General features: G+C 35.6%; 1 protein-coding gene across 1 annotated transcript; it reads right to left on the bottom strand.

The window, feature by feature from the left end:
• Nucleotides 1-10,712: 10,712 nt before the first annotated feature.
• Nucleotides 10,713-13,759, bottom strand: LOC108068207 (uncharacterized). The gene is made up of 2 exons (XM_017157635.3): nucleotides 13,674-13,759; nucleotides 10,713-11,875 (listed from the first exon to the last, which is right to left on the bottom strand). Exons 1-2 carry the CDS (start codon nucleotides 13,686-13,688, stop codon nucleotides 11,213-11,215), a joined length of 678 nt encoding a protein of 225 aa, XP_017013124.2. The 5' UTR covers nucleotides 13,689-13,759; the 3' UTR covers nucleotides 10,713-11,212.
• Nucleotides 13,760-14,022: the final 263 nt, after the last annotated feature.

The following is a 14,022-nucleotide window of genomic DNA, read 5'->3' as shown; positions in this document are numbered from 1 at the left end:
TATATTTGAATTATAAGTTTCAAAATGGAAGATGAAATAACTGTTATAAATTCTGTTACATTATTCTTTAAATACATTTTTTGTCTGTTAAAATGTGTGTCCATTTTTTTCAGTCAATTACGAGCCAGAAGCAGTTTCGCTTTAACCATAGCGTTAAGGAGTTCAGTTAGCTTGGACCAAACAATACCCACTGATTTCACGGAGTTGTTATCAAAGATTTGTTTGCCTTGAATCATACTATCTAGGCCAACTTCACCCCAAACAAAAAACAAATCTGGGTCGTCATTAGCAATTACTTGTCAAGATGAGATAAGTAGTGCCTCCAACTGTTCCAGATTTTGGTCAGGAGCATGACCGTAAAGTCAACTTTCTATAAAATAATTTCAATTGAAGTGGCATCTGTTGGGTTTTTGAGTCATGAGGGCGGTAATTTTATAGCTGCTTACTTAAAACTGCCTAAAATTATGCTAATATCTACAGAAAATGTTCTGCAGCCGATTTTATCAGCGCAGACCAAGAAGCTCCCCCAGAATGAGGTGTCAAAACAAAGAGAATTCTTTAATTTCCCCTCCGCTTTTTGAACAATATAATGCTGACTCGACTGAATTTTGGAACCCCTCTTCAAACTCTGTAGACTGGAGGCTCTTCTGCAGCTGTTTACTTTGTTAATGGCCTTTTTCAGCTAAGCTCGTCCGTCGCACGCGTCCAGACCCACTTTTCAGGCCCAGGACCAAGGACCAAAGGACCGTCTCTCCCCATAGATTTCAGCTCAGTTTTTGACCTCCAAGCACGTGGCATTGAAAAGCTTTGGTGTTTTGATTTAAGACTGCTCTAAGGCAGTTATTCTTTTTCGTTTTTGTGTTTTTTAGTCTGTATGTCTGCCACGCGGAAAATAATTTATACAAAATGCTTCGCAGGATTTCATTTGCTCTCATTTCGCTGAGTGTTCAAGGTGCGGTGGAAGTCGCTTTGTTGGTTTTGTTAAATACTTTTTATTTTTCTTATGCATTGTACTTGAGACTGCCTTTGAAGTAAACAACTTTAATAGACTACGGCACAGGTAAATGTAATTGAAGTCGAACATTAAATTAAATGAGTTATAATTACACTATGCAACATCTAATATTACCTGGATGGATGCTATATTTTTGAATTTGTTACGAATTCCCAAGTTAAACTACGTTTTCCAAAAAGTTCCCTGACGCAAGGATTCTTAGCACAATGACCTCAAAGTTCAAAAATGCTGAAATTGACCAACTTTCCGAAGGTCTCAGAGGCAAACAGATTCATGGTTTGTTTTGATCTTAAAGTTTTTTAAAAGATAAACTCTCTATCTTTCAAACAAACAACTTTTGAAAACACATTCTTTCCCTAAATTAAATAAAAAAGTTCTTTACTGAAAAAAGTTAATTTAATTTTTAACTTTTTTTAACTTAAAAAAATACATAAAATTATTATATGTGCAATTTGTTATGTAACAACCTTTAATACATTTGTAGAGCACTAAAAATGTTTTCTATACTTTCAAACCAATTTCCATTACTGAAACAATTTAATTTAATTGGATGTTCGGCAAAAGTTTCCAAGTTTTAAATGAAAATTAAACGATACCCGAATTGAAATCAAAAGTTAAGGTCATGGCATTAAATAAATTGCCATTTCCCCGGAACTTAACCAGGCGCAAACTCAGTAAAGAAATTAATTTTCCACCCCTCGAAGGAAAAGTGGGCAAATGTTGCGTTTGCAAATCTCTTCAGGAATGCCCCGAGGCATTCGTGTGTAATTTTTTGTCATTGATTTGGTCCCAGCAACAGTTTGTCAAGCACTCACATTTGACCCCGCCTACCGCTGACCGCCCACCGCCCCCCGCCACACAGATGGCGACCCTTGACACAAACAGTCAGACGGGGACAGGCCAAAACTCGGCCCCAGCGTCTTTGGAAATTTATTACATTTTCAAGTATTTTTCCGGTTTTGTTACCCGGAAATTGCCGAAACGTGTGGCCGGCGTGCGAAACCCTTGAAATGTGCTAAAATACATTATTAATAATTTCTATGAGATCCCTGGCAGACTCCAGACTTTCGGAATTTACACGGTTTGTCGTCGAATAAATGAATTATTTATTTTAATGTCAAATATTCCAGTTCCCAAGTTCCACCCTCAGGTCAATTGCTGTATTTGCTTGCCGTTTGTATCTCTTTCTTTTGGGTTCACACTCAACTCGTTCCTTGAGCAGGGACGTGCTGGTGATGGTTTTTGCCATTTTCATTTTCCTGTTTTTGCAGTGATAATCTATTTTGTCATTCGCCTCAATTTGTTTGTCGACTGTGGCCTTACAAATTGTAATCAAAGTTTATGATTGACGGATGTTGGATATTCATTATTCAGGACAAGTTTTATCTCGACAAAAAGTGTTCAAGGAATAAGAAAAGATTTCTTTTTATCATTGGAGAAAGTAGAAATGGGATATTTGAGCAAGTGAATTTGTTGGAAAGAAAGCTGTCATACTTTTCCAAAATATAATTTACGTTTGAAAATATTTTTAATTGATTTGTATATGGGCCGTTCTTTTACAAACCGAACAGATTTGGCCAAAAAAAAAATTTTACATTCTTGATTTGCCTGAAACTTTCTTTACACGTACTATTCGGAAAATAGGTAAACACGTGTATCAGGATTTGACCGAAAAAAAATTATTTTCCTAGTTAGAATTTTTTTAAGTGTGCCAAAAATTGTCAAATTTGAAAAAGTACCCTCTCATTGAAAATCTGTATCTCCGGTTATATGAATCCAATTGACTTCATGTCTTTTGCATTAATTCCTCTAAAACCTCTCCTTTCAAAATAAAATTTCTTAAAAAAAAAATTTTTTTAATTTCTTAAAAATAAAAACAAAATAAGATTTAAAAAAATTTTTTAACTATTGCCCCCACAAAAAAAAAATTTTTTTTTTATTTTAATACTTGCGTCATATTGTTAGTTACAATCGGTTTTTGTAAAAAGTTGGAGCCACTTTTAGTTTTTAAAATATCGAATTTGTTTTAGCAAGGCCTCGGCTTTTTTCTATGAAAAAACGTCGCAGGAAGTAGATCTACTCTCTCACTCTTATCGGATCCTAATGGAATTTATGTTTTCTCATTGTTTACTAGTCCTTTAACAATTGTTAATGATTAAAAGTTAAGTTTTAAGTTTTTTGACAATTTCTGAATGCCAAAAAGTAAAAAGTCATTTTTTAATCAATTAAAAACTTACAACTATTTATTTAAACGTCTATTTAATAAGCAATAATTTTAAATTTATTTTATTTATTATTTTTTTATATTATGTAATTTATTAAACATTTTTAAATATTTTTTTTTAAGTTTTTAAAAAAATTTATTTAATAAAAATAAAAAATTATAAAATTTAATTAATTTTTTTTTTTAATTTAAAAAAAAAATATTTAAAAATGTTTAATAAATTACATAATATAAAAAAATAATAAATAAAATAAATTTAAAATTATTGTTTATTAAATAGACGGTTAAATAAATAGTTCTAAGTTTTTAATTGATTAAAAAATTACTTTTTACTTTTTGTCATTCAGAAATTGTCAAAAAACTTACAACTTAACTTTTAATCATTAACAATTGTTAAAGGACTAGTAAACAATGAGAAAACATAAATTCCATTAGGATCCGATAAGAGTGAGAGAGTAGATCTACTTGCTGCGACGTTTTTTCATAGAAAAAAGCCGAGGCCTTGCTAAAACAAATTCGATATTTTAAAAACTAAAAGTGGCTCCAACTTTTTACAAAAACCGATTGTAACTAACAATATTACGCAAGTATTAAAATAAAAAAATTTTTTTTTTTTTGTGGGGGCAATAGTTAAAAAATTTTTTTAAATCTTATTTTGTTTTTATTTTTAAGAAATTAAAAAAATTTTTTTTTTAAGAAATTTTATTTTGAAAGGAGAGGTTTTAGAGGAATTAATGCAAAAGACATGAAGTCAATTGGATTCATATAACCGGAGATACAGATTTTCAATGAGAGGGTACTTTTTAAAATTTGACAATTTTTGGCACACTTAAAAAAATTCTAACTAGGAAAATAATTTTTTTTCGGTCAAATCCTGATACACGTGTTTACTTATTTTCCGAATAGTACGTGTAAAAAAAGTTTAAGGCAAATCAAAAATGTGAGCCAATAAAAGGTGTTCGGTTTGTAAAAGAACCGCCCATATGTATGGAAGACATTAAATTTAAAAAAATTAAACTAGTGAGTAGAGACGATAAAACAAAAATCATATTAAGTATATAACCGCAATATCATCCATATTTGTATTTTAAGGGGAATAAATAAGACCATTCAAAAGCATAAAGGACCAGCATACATTTAATTACAAATGGCAAACTCAATGCCACCTTTTAACAGCAATAAATAAAGTAAGAAAGCCTGAAAAGAAAAATCTATTTCAATGGACTTGTGGATTTTACTTTTCAATTAAGGCCAGAAAATTATGAATCAAAGAAAATTCTTCGGCAGGATGTGAGTCAAGGTTTTGCATTTCAATTTGAATCAATTTAGCAGCGGGCGGAGATAAAGCGGGTGAAGACAGAGACCCAGAATCTACGGCAGTAGCAACTTGAACTGCCTGTCATTCATCAGAGAGCAAATATGAAATGGAATTTAATGATATTATATCAATATTCTCGCATTGTCTGTTTGCTTATGTCCTGTTGCTGTTGTCAACGTCAATGACATGCAATTATTTTCGCATTAAAACTCATTTCCGTTATTGTAACTGAAGCGAGACATTAACGGTTGGGTGAAGCATCTATGGCTTTATATGCGAGCATTAGTGTTGCGAACAATCTATTTCAGGAACTAGATAAAATTCGTTGTTTAACGGTAAAAAGGCATAATACTTACTATTTAAAAGAAAAGTATCCCCATATAAATTTCATTATGACCATGTATCTTAATGATCCTTCACAATTATGTATACACTTATATATATATATATATCTCATATGAACATAATAGAATCGTTCAATATGAGACCATAATTTTATAAAAATGCAAAAATTAATAAGCTATAACTTATATTTCAATACTATTAAATTTTAATTCTGGAATATAGTTTACTATTAAATAGAGTACGTTTCCGGAAAAATAACATTTTCCATCCGTAAATGATAGCTTTTGGCAGCACTGACGGCCATGTCGGCTAATGGCCAGCAACGTTGGCAACGTCGACAATCAATACTCCAATCGGTCAGTTGTTGCCGCTCTCCACTCGTCATCCGCCACTCTTATGTAAATTCGAGATGCAGACCTCCTCTTTTCTGTCCCTCTGTTGGCATATCATAATTAAAGGGATATATGTGGGCGGTTGCCTGGATGATAGCCCCATCAGCCGCCATATCCCTGCCTCCGTATACGGCGGCGGCTGCATGCTCATATTAAAATTATTATTGTATGCTGCGGGCAAATGAGAAAAGTTGGCGAAAAATTGCATTTGAAGTTGAAGGATTCGGGGAACTTTAATATTTACTATCAATTTAAAATTCGCGCAAACATTTACATCCGTATTGCGGCGAGAAGTTATTGTCCCTTCGACCATCCACTTAAGGTCATTAATTCATTCGGCGACAGCTGCGAAAAGTGAAAACAGTCTTTCGGTGGGGAAATGAAATTAACATACTGCGCAGCAAGTGGGAAAATTTAATTAAAGTGGCGTAAAAAATGATTGTTAAAAGCGAGCTGCTTGGCTATCATTTGCATCGAGTGGAATATAAATGTTGCCATTTCATTCCGATCTTATTGACCATGAAAGAGGTCGGACAACATTTTCATTTAGTGGCAGTTTATTCGTTCTTTTTTTTATTATTATTGTGTGTATTGTTTATTGTGCTGCCTAGTGTGGCATAATCTAGACACTTTTAATATATATCTAAATACTTGGACGGGGGACTGCGGTAGGCCAGTTCGGGCTCCGTGTTAAAGTTGAAAATACTTCGCAGTGCTCATATGCCGCGTTGGCCACATAAATCTTTCTCCCTCATGCGATACCAACTATGCGCGTGTCTGGGTGTGTGCACATTAAAAGTTTGCCTAAGAGCTTATGGCACCATTTGTAAAAGCGATTTTTAATGCTGCTGCGAGATCCACACACAAGAGGGTGTGAAAGAGTGGAAAGCTCCATCCAATGCCATGGCCATCTAATGGCTTTCCACGCATCACAGGGAAAACTTTTTTAATGAGAGCGCTTCGTGCCAATACCCTTTGTAAACGTACGTGAAATCATATCAGGCGGCACGATCTGCCTCATCAAATATTATTTCAAAATAACACAAAAAGAGGTTAAGGTACTATTGGTAATTTCTATATTGACTAAACTGTTTACAAATATAAATTTTAAAAAATATTGGCTAAAATAAGTTAAATATTATACGGCAGACCAATTAAGTTCCAATAGCCTAAGCCGATTAACAGCCCCGAATTAACGCCCATTAAGTGAGCAATAGCTTCGTCTAAAATCCAAGAAATGTTATTATTCCAGACGCCTTTCGACATCGGTTAGTGTCATTTAAATTGTTGCTCGGCTTGGCAGCTCGTGGCATTTCCCGCGGGAGGAGCTTTGGGGGTTGAGTAATTAGTTGAAGCGCATTAAATCGCCATGATTTTGTCACGGCCTGACATTGAGGGGCTTTGGACTTAGCTGGGTTACAGTAGCTACAACACGGCCAGTATCATGCGAATCGGCTTACAAAGTTTCCATAGCAATTGAAAAGCGTTTTATCAATTTTTCATGAAATTGAGTAGAAAATTTGTTGTTGGTGGCCATTATAGCCTACGCTCAGTTGGACGTTTTAATTGGAAAGTTTTACATTACAGTTGCAGCATATCTGAAATGAAATCAAGCACTGCTGTGTTTATTTGTAAATAATATGAAAATGTGTAACACAATGTTGCATAACGCATGATTTAATATGTGCATTTTATTTAAATTGCAAAACTATTTGATATTAAAAATATTTGAAATTACAATTTATCGAAAAAGTAAAACAAATAAATTTAATCCAGCTAATCACCTAAAAAAAATCGTTCACTGTACGAGGGCTGTCCGATAAATAACCGACCTCAACGTCAAGATAGCGGCACATCTGAAAAAAAAGTGTCTACTTCAAATTGTGCATATTATAAAAGCTACTCGCCAAAATTTCAGAAATTTATCTTGCGCAATTATCTGTTGACAGTCGTTTTTGTGAGTCTATTTCGGTGATTTCCCCAAAATGGAAAAAATTGAATATCGAGCTGTAATTAAATTTTTATTTTTGAAAGGCAATACGCCTTCACAAATCAAAGATGAGTTGGACTCTGTGTATGGTGACTCTGCACCATCGTTTACCACCGTAAAATTTTGGGCAGCTGAATTTAAACGTGGTCGCAGGAGCTTGGAAGATGATGAACGTCCTGGGCGTCCAAAAACTGTAACCACTAACGATAACATCGCTAAAGTTCATCAATTGGTACTAGACGACCGCCGGATTAAAGTTAGGGAAATAGCTGAGATTATGAAGATGTCAAAAGAACGTGTTTGTCACATATTAAACCAAGATTTGGGCATGAGAAAGCTGTCCGCGCGTTGGGTGCCGCGTTTGCTTACGTTAGACCACAAACGTGCGCGCATGAACATTTCCAGCGCTCTGTTGGCTCAGTTTAGAGGCAATAAGACCGAGTTTTGGCGCCGATTGATAACTGTAGACGAAACTTGGATTCATCATTATACGCCCGAAACAAAAATCCAATCTAAACAGTGGATTGAAAAGGGGGAACCGGCCCCAAAAAAACCCAAAGCTGTGTATTCGGCTGGGAAAGTGATGGCGAGTGTTTTTTGGGACAGCCATGGAATTATTTTTATCGACTATCTCGAAAAAGGAAAAACTATAACAGGAGCATACTACGCATCATTATTGGACAAGCTAAAGGAAGAAATTTCGAAAAATCGGCCACATTTGCAAAAAAAGAAAGTCTTGTTTCACCAAGACAACGCACCATCTCACACCTCAACAGTCGCCATGGCGAAAATCCACGAATTGCGGTTCGAACTGCTTGACCATCCACCTTATTCACCGGATCTAGCACCAAGCGACTTTTTTTTGTTTCCTCAACTTAAAACTGCGCTCGGCGGCCAGAGATTTTCGTCAAATGAGGAGGCAATCTCTTTCGTGAACTCGTATTTTGCAGACAAAGACGTCAAGTACTATTTGGAAGGGTTGCAGAGATGGGAGCATCGCTGGGAGAAGTGTGTTCAGTTACAAGGAGACTATGTAGAAAAATAAAAAAAAATTTTTTGAAAAAGTCGCGTGCATCATGGTTAGGTCGGTTATTTATCAGACAGCCCTCGTAAATATAATGCAAGTATTGCATTTACTATGAAAATGTTTGGAACACATTTGGTTAAATGGAAGGGTATTCCTTCCAAAATATCCACATTTATCAGAATCATTTTAATGGCATATTAAATTTATTTTAATGCCATTAATCAACGGCAATGTTTGCATCACTTACGCCTGAGGCCAGATAGCCATTTAAATCAGCTGTTGCATCAAGATCGCCATCGGACTTGCCGCCAATAACACCATCGGCCAATGGAAAGCATTAATGTCAATCAGCCGTGTAATTAACGCGGCCAAATGGACAACGGCCATAACAACAATACCAGTGACAAACGGGAGCCATAAATATGGCTAATCGGTATGGCAATGATTTGATTAGATCGGCCGAGCTACATTCATGATTCCCACTGAACAGCACTTGGAAAATCAAATGGATCTAAAACAAATAAATACAAAAATATTTTTCAAATTAATTTGCAGAAATATTTAGGGCAAACATAAAAACTCAACAAAACATTATTTATTCAGAAAGCAATGAAACGGAAAGCCATTTAATTTCTTGTATTACCTTTATTTTTATAAAGTAGTAACTTATTTAAAAACTTTCGAGAAAGACAGAATATTTTTATAATTATTAATAATGTTACTTTTTATCTGAGTGTGGGACTTGGAGTGCACTCGAATGGCAATACGAGTGCGACAAATTTCTGACAGCCCGAATGTCGGCTACATCATCAACGCCAAGTAATTAGCATTTAGCAGGTTGAGCGAATGTCAAGCGATGGGTTCGGGTTCACGCTTGGATTTGGATTCGGGTTCGGTTGGGCTTTGGCTGGGGCTTGGGTGCCATAATATGTATATTAGCCGGGGGCTAAAACGTTTGTAGCTATTTGGCAGCTGACAGCGGCTTTCAGTGTCAGTTTCTGTTTCGGCGGCGCCAAGCAATTAATTAAATGCTGTTAATGAATCTGAATTCCGCGTTTGCGGTAGACACTAAAATGTGTTTGTTTTGAGGAAGGAAAAGGAGTTTTAGAAGTTAAATGGGTACGTTTTGCTGATTTTGCGGGATGGAGACACCTGGCCCAACATTTCGCTCTTTGAAAATGAACTGTCAAATTTTTGACATCTCTTCTCCACTAATTATTTCATCACAGAATTAACTGGCTTACATTATAATGCGAAAAAAGAAGATAAACTTGAGACCCCGAGCGGAAAGTTGTCTTGTTGGTGAGTCAAAATCTGCCAAGTGGGCCACCCCTGTTCCGAAGGTCCGATTTTCATCGAACTTTTTTACTTTTCCGGTTCACAACGAAAATATAAGAACTTCATTTGAACGGTTTTGCGAAATTTTGAGTTTTACCGGAGTTATAGGGGTCAAAACATGGCATTTTTGACACTTTTTCGAAAAAGTTGGACTCAGTCATTAATTCATAACTTCGGAACGGTTAGATTTATCTTTATGATGTTTTCACTAATCGCTCAAGAATTATTATGGCTTTCCATAAAAAAATTAAAAAAAAAATTAAAAATTTTTGTTCTTAAAAATAAATCAACATTTTTTTTTAGTTTTTATTTTTTTCAGTGTTCTTCACCAGCTATAGAGTTTAAAACCATTTGAAAAAAAAGTTTGATTCATTACGAAAAAGATCCAAAAAAAAAAAAGAGTGGCCCGGCCAAAGGTTTTTCGCAATATCGATTTGAAGAAGGGCGCACAGCGGATTACCATATAAAACGGCAAAAAGTCCCCCATTGACAGCTGACGCTACGCTCGCTACGGCATGTGTTGACCAGCCAGTTTTCACGAGCAAGCCGTTTTTGTATGGGAAACCGCTGTGCGCCCTTCTTCAAATCGATATTGCGAAAAACCTTTGGCCGGGCCACTCTTTTTTTTTTTTGGATCTTTTTCGTAATGAATCAAACTTTATTTTCAAATGGTTTTAAACTCTATAGCTGGTGAAGAACACTGAAAAAAATAAAAACTAAAAAAAAATGTTGATTTATTTTTAAGAACAAAAATTTTTAATTTTTTTTTAAATTTTTTTATGGAAAGCCATAATAATTCTTGAGCGATTAGTGAAAACATCATAAAGATAAATCTAACCGTTCCGAAGTTATGAATTAATGACTGAGTCCAACTTTTTCGAAAAAGTGTCAAAAATGCCATGTTTTGACCCCTATAACTCCGGTAAAACTCAAAACTTCGCAAAACCGTTCAAATGAAGTTCTTATATTTTCGTTGTGAACCGGAAAAGTAAAAAAGTTCGATGAAAATCGGACCTTCGGAACAGGGGTGGCCCACTTGGCAGATTTTGACTCTGGTATTATTTATTTTATTTTAATAATTAAAATTTTTTTTTCATTTATTTAAAATATTTTTTACACTGCAATATATTATTTAAAACTCTTACGTTCCAAGTACTTACTTTCTTTTAAAGCTGAATTTACTTAAGAAAATTCACTTTTTAATTATGAGAATATTTTTTAATAATTACTCTTTATGTAATCTGTAACTGAGTGGAGCTTACCCAGTTTAATTATTGTACAAAGGTGTTAATTTAAAACAGATAACCTGACTTCGCAGAGCGCCAACAGATGTCTATGCCTCTGTGATCCAAAATGCTCACTTTTATGCATTCATAAATTATTTAAGATCCATCAACATTTGAAATCTTGGAATATTTTGTGTGAGTTTCATGCTTAAACAGTCGCTTTTAAATAATACCGCATAGTTTCCACTCATTATCTCAGTGTGTTTCGTATCTTATTTATTTTATGTTTTGACTTGGCCTTTGAATGGTTGCTTATCTTATCTAATTAAATGGATTCCTACAGCCTGACAAAGCGCGGGAAGGGAGTGATCGTGGGCAAAGGACCGCGTCTTGGGCGAACGGTGCTGGTGAGGAAGTAGTTGGAGAATCGGGACTGGAACCCGCTTCCTACAGCAGAACCGTGGACAGGTTGTACCGCTGGGGGAGCAGGATGAACGGAGTACTGGGGCCGGGGTGCTGGTGCTGATTGAACAGAGTATTGTGAACGAGGAGCAGCCTGATGAGTGACCTTAAGCACTGGTGGCTGAGTTACCCTCACCACTGGTGGCTGAGTGACCCTCACCACTGGTGGCTGAGTGACCCTGATCACAGGCTTTGGCGTAGTCTTCACCACGGTCTGAGGCTTGGACTCCGATGGCTGAGCCACATCCTCGAAGGGTGGCAGCAGATCCAGGGGCAGTTGCTCCACATCCTGTTTGCTAGCAATGGTCTTCGGTTTCTCCTCCTTGGCCAGGTTAGCTGGCTTCTGGTAATACGATTTCTTGGTGGGCTTTGTGGCCAACGTTGTGGCGGGCCTCACAGTTGTGGTCGTCGTACTGGTGCTCGATTCATCCTGTAGAGGTGGCAGTAAGTCGTTAAACGGCAGATCCACCTTATTCGCCTTTATTTCCGACACATCAGCTGCACTCAAAGCGATCAGCACGGCAGAAGCAATTAGTAACTGCGGAATAAAAAATTTAATTTATATTATTTGGTGCAGAAAAGTAAATCTGTATTATTTTGAATAGAAAGAAGGCTGCTATGCATCAGAAGCTAAAAGATTATTTGTTTTATTTTTATACCCTTGCAGAGGGTATTATGATTTCAGTCAGAAGTTTGCAACGCAGTGAAGGAGACGTTTTCGACCCCATAAAGTATATATATTCTTGATCAGCATCACTAGACTAGTCGATTTAGCCATGTCCGTCTGTCCGTCTGTCCGTCTGTCTGTTTCTACGCAAACTAGTCTCTCAGTTTTTGAGCTATCGGGATGAAACTTTCCCAAAAGTCTTCTTTCTTGTGCAGGTAGTATATATGTCGGAACCGACCGGATCGGACAACTATATCTTATAGCTCCCATAGGAAGGATCGGAAAAGAAAACGTTAAAAAAATTCTAGCTTCGGTGTTTTTTGAAATATTACCTTCTACTTTTGGGGATGTTATTTTTTAAATATTTCTGAATTTCGAATTAAATAATTAAAAAATCCGACTAATGTGTCATATAGCTGCCATAGGAACGATCGGAAAATTAATGGAAAAGTAATAGGAAATAAATTTTAGCTTCCTTGGTTTTTATTGTATTATCTTCTACTCTAGGATATGACTCTTTTTAAATATTTCCGAATTTCAATTTTAATTTGATCAAAATCGGACGACTATATCATATAGCTGCCATAGGAACGATCGGAAAATTACTGAGATTAATGAAATTAATTGAACATTTTTGCGATTTGTTAATTAATAGGAATGATCTGCAAGGGTATTTAAGCTTCGGCTGGCCGAAGCTAGCTTCCTTTCTTGTTTGAGTATGATAAACTCAATTCTAATGTGAATCTAAAAAGATCGCTTCAAGTTATTCAATACAAACATTTTACATTTGTAATTTCAAACTACTGAAAATGCGTTTAAGATCATATTAAAAGTTGTTAAAATTAACATTTAATTGTAAAAAGCGTGGAAATATCTAAAAGAAAAGACTGCCTTGCATAATAACTCAAATTAATTTCTTGACCAATTTCCTAAGTTATCGCCCGATTGTTTAATATGGTCACAGCCATTCCAAATGTGTTCCAATTTCCAAATTTTAGCTCTAAAAGTGTGGGAGCGCTAAAATTATTTCGACCTGATTTGTATCGACCTTCAAACCGGCAAAAGCCTTGCATTGTTTGGCACATGCTAAACTGGATTTTTTATGGTCAGTTCTATTCGCATTTATATTCTAACGCAAACGTTCCTTTCCCTTGTGGGAAAGGTCATTAGACCTTCTCCGGCCATGATTAACATAGCGACTATAATGAAACTAATCGAGCTTCAAATTTATGCAAATTCGCTGTTTGAATAGAAAGAAATTATACGTCATCTTATGCTCATGGCTCGCAGATTCACACCTCAGATAATAAAGCCATTTATTGCACTGAATAAATAACTGCTCCGAGTTATATATAAAATAGTCAAAGTCAGATTGCCAGTCCTTTGGGATTGTTTAATAAAATATTTAATTGGCGATGAATTTTAAAATTTGATTTCTTCACCTAAAAAATTATTGTATTATGATAATTTTTTGCCAGAACAAATTGCAAATTGTAATTTATGCGGCAAACTGGAATTTCACTAATGATGCTTACGTAGATAGCTAATTAGAACAATTTGCTGCATTCCTATGAAGACTATTTCAGGAAAGACCAGCTCTGATCACCAGTTTCATATACATTTGGAGCAATTAGAAATTCACGATTATACAGAAGAGTTGCCCACTTACGTATTTGAGCGACATATTTGCTAGGGATCCTATTTGCTGTTTATTATCCGTGAGAATACTCGTGTCCCGCACCGAACACTTTGAAATTTTTGAACGAACTAAAAGCGTCACTGAGCATGCGCAGCATTTTTATAGTCGATGAAACCAATCCATTTCGAAACGGAATCGCGGGAGAAGTTACACGATCTTGCTGCGCAGTGTAAAGTTTAATAACCGGATTAAGACGGGGGTTTTAGTTTATTTTTATTTTTCTTGGGATGGCAGATGAGCAGGAGAGCGGAGTTTGCTCTTGGCCAATTAAGTGGTTTCTTCGACGATTTCCACTCTTCAGTTTCGGCAGAATGCAGCA

Source organism: Drosophila takahashii, chromosome 3R (genome assembly GCF_030179915.1).
Source record: "Drosophila takahashii strain IR98-3 E-12201 chromosome 3R, DtakHiC1v2, whole genome shotgun sequence".
NCBI lineage: Eukaryota > Metazoa > Arthropoda > Insecta > Diptera > Drosophilidae > Drosophila > Drosophila takahashii.
This window is presented reverse-complemented; position numbering and strand designations above follow the sequence as displayed.